The sequence below is a fragment of the Guillardia theta genome, assembly GCF_000315625.1.
Source record: "Guillardia theta CCMP2712 unplaced genomic scaffold GUITHscaffold_444, whole genome shotgun sequence".
Lineage (NCBI taxonomy): Eukaryota > Cryptophyceae > Pyrenomonadales > Geminigeraceae > Guillardia > Guillardia theta.
Genome location: NW_005434242.1, coordinates 5,119 through 7,232, shown reverse-complemented (window position 1 = coordinate 7,232; position 2,114 = coordinate 5,119). Strand labels below are relative to the sequence as shown.

The window sequence follows — 2,114 nt, the reverse complement described above, 5'->3', positions numbered from 1 at the left end:
ACAGCGCCGGCTGGCGCGGCCGCCCGGCCGGCCCGGGCCAGTTCGCGCTCCGACGAGCTCCGAGGTGACTCTCCGACTCTGTCACGGCCGATGGGAACGATCTCCCCGTTGATCTTGATGCCGCCACTGAGACCGTACAGAAGTCGACTCAGCGGCCAGACCGTCCCGGCGACCGTCGGACTCGGAGCGCCGGGCCGCCGGTCACCGGGTCGGACTCGAACTCAGTGATGCCAATGTTAGTGTGTGCCGGTGGAACGGAAGAGGGGAAGAGGGAGGGTGATAAAGTTAGGATTATGGTGGGTGGTAAGGATACAGACCGGGTAGTGCTCAATAGATTTCAGGGGTAGTCATTGCCATCACACAATGGTGAAAGATTGGGGTAGTGACCTAGGCAGTGAAGCGGCAAAAAGGGGGTCCAAGGAAGAGGTGGGGGTAGATCTGGTATGGAAACAGGGGTACACAAATAAATTTTGCCTCTTGGGCTGGTACATCGGGGGGTGGGGTGAACAAAAATGGAGGGTGGGTAGAACAAGTTTGGGGGGTCGTCATGTTCCTTCGAAATACCGGGTGGAGGTTGTTCCTGTGCTTCAGCACATTGGGCAAGGACCCCGTCCAAAGATACAATTTCAGGGGTACATTGTGGAGGGGGGTGGAGTAAGTCACTGAAAATAGGGGGTGGGGTGGTCTGCCTCTTCATCGAATTTTTCACAAGCAATGCTCTTGGAATCAGCCTGTTCACTCAGAAGCCATGCAGGAGCGGAAGAGGAGGAAGAGGAAGGGAAAGAGAAGCAAAGGGAACAGATACAGGAATGGAGGACGAATGCGAGATCAGGTTGAAGGTCAAAATTGCAAGAATATTTATGAGGTAGCGAGTTGAGGAAATTTTGAGTCAGGCAGGAGGGATTAGGGGCTTTGTTTCCGCCTATGAAGATGGCGTGATCGGATGATTACACAAAGGGAGGCAGGGAATCATCAATGCAAAAATCTTGGTTTCCAGAGCAAAACTGCGAATATGCTGAGAACAGTGGGTCGGGGCGATGTATGTGTTTTGTGCGTTTCAAGCTTGATTGCAGACAGCAAGGATGGTGAGTTGGGAAAGGTGTAGATGTAGAAATACGAATGCACAGAAAAAGGCATAGCGAAGAAAGTGACGAACAGGCACAGAGATAGCAATGTTGGGGTTGCAAGGACAGAAAGGCAGGCGATTGAAGAAAGCCTGAGAGTTGATAAGAAGGATGCCTAGCTCAAACTAAATGTTCCATGGAACATGTAAGAAGATGATGAGCGAAAGGGAGTCTTGTCCTTGATTTGACAACCTGGCAAGATTGCAAGAGCTTCGTGTTCGAAAGAATCGAAAAAAACGAGCATTATCTAGTGTAGCATCATCCCATCGCTCGATTCCAGACCCTACTGCCCTGCTCTAGCGATTGTCCCTGACTTGAGCGTAGTTGCCGAGCTCTATTTCCTTTCCCTGAATGGAGAGCAAGGGTGCGGTCTCGGAGCGCACGCCCCTCCTGGGGGGAGCAAGCATCGTCTCCGTCACTGCTCCTGACATCATCAACCGAGCTGCCGAGTCGCCTGCTCCGGGGATCAGCCTCCGCGAGTCTGTGGAGCGAGGCAAAGCGTCGGGGCTGGTCAACGACGGGTACAGGGAGGAGGAGGAGCCCGTGTGCTGCGGGCAGGAGCAGCTCGCGTACTCGATCCTGGCGAGGCTGCCGGCGATCCACACGTACGCGTTCCTGGCCTTCTTCCTCTACTTCGGGCACACGTGGCTGCTCATCCAGCGCCCCGACATAGCTGTAGCGATCATTGGTATCTTCCTTGTCTACGCCATGACGCGGTTCTGGATCATGTGGTTCTCGGCGTTCTACGGGCTGTCGCTGCTGCGGAAGCATGACAACAGGGAACCCAACTACTGGCAGAGCCAGACGAGGCCCGTGGGAGCTCCGGACTCCTACTCGGTGAGGGGAGAGCAGGGACGGGAGGGAGAAGGAAGGGGGACCGGGAGGGGGGGAAAGGAGGGGCAGGCAAGGCCGTGAGACGAGATGGAAACGCGGGACTGCACGCGATAGGAAGGAGATGGGTGCATAGCGAAGGACGAGAACGGGGAAGCA

At 55.3% G+C, this 2,114-nt stretch overlaps 1 protein-coding gene across 1 annotated transcript in view; it reads left to right on the top strand.

Moving 5' to 3' along the window:
- Nucleotides 1-1,475: 1,475 nt before the first annotated feature.
- GUITHDRAFT_122779 (hypothetical protein) overlaps nt 1,476-2,114 on the top strand; it is a gene marked incomplete at both ends in the record, with an annotated part of 2,928 nt that continues 2,289 nt past the window's right edge. Inside the window, one exon of the mRNA XM_005817939.1 lies at nt 1,476-1,961. Within this exon, the coding sequence (XP_005817996.1) occupies nt 1,476-1,961 (486 nt within the window). The remainder of the gene's footprint in view (nt 1,962-2,114) is intronic.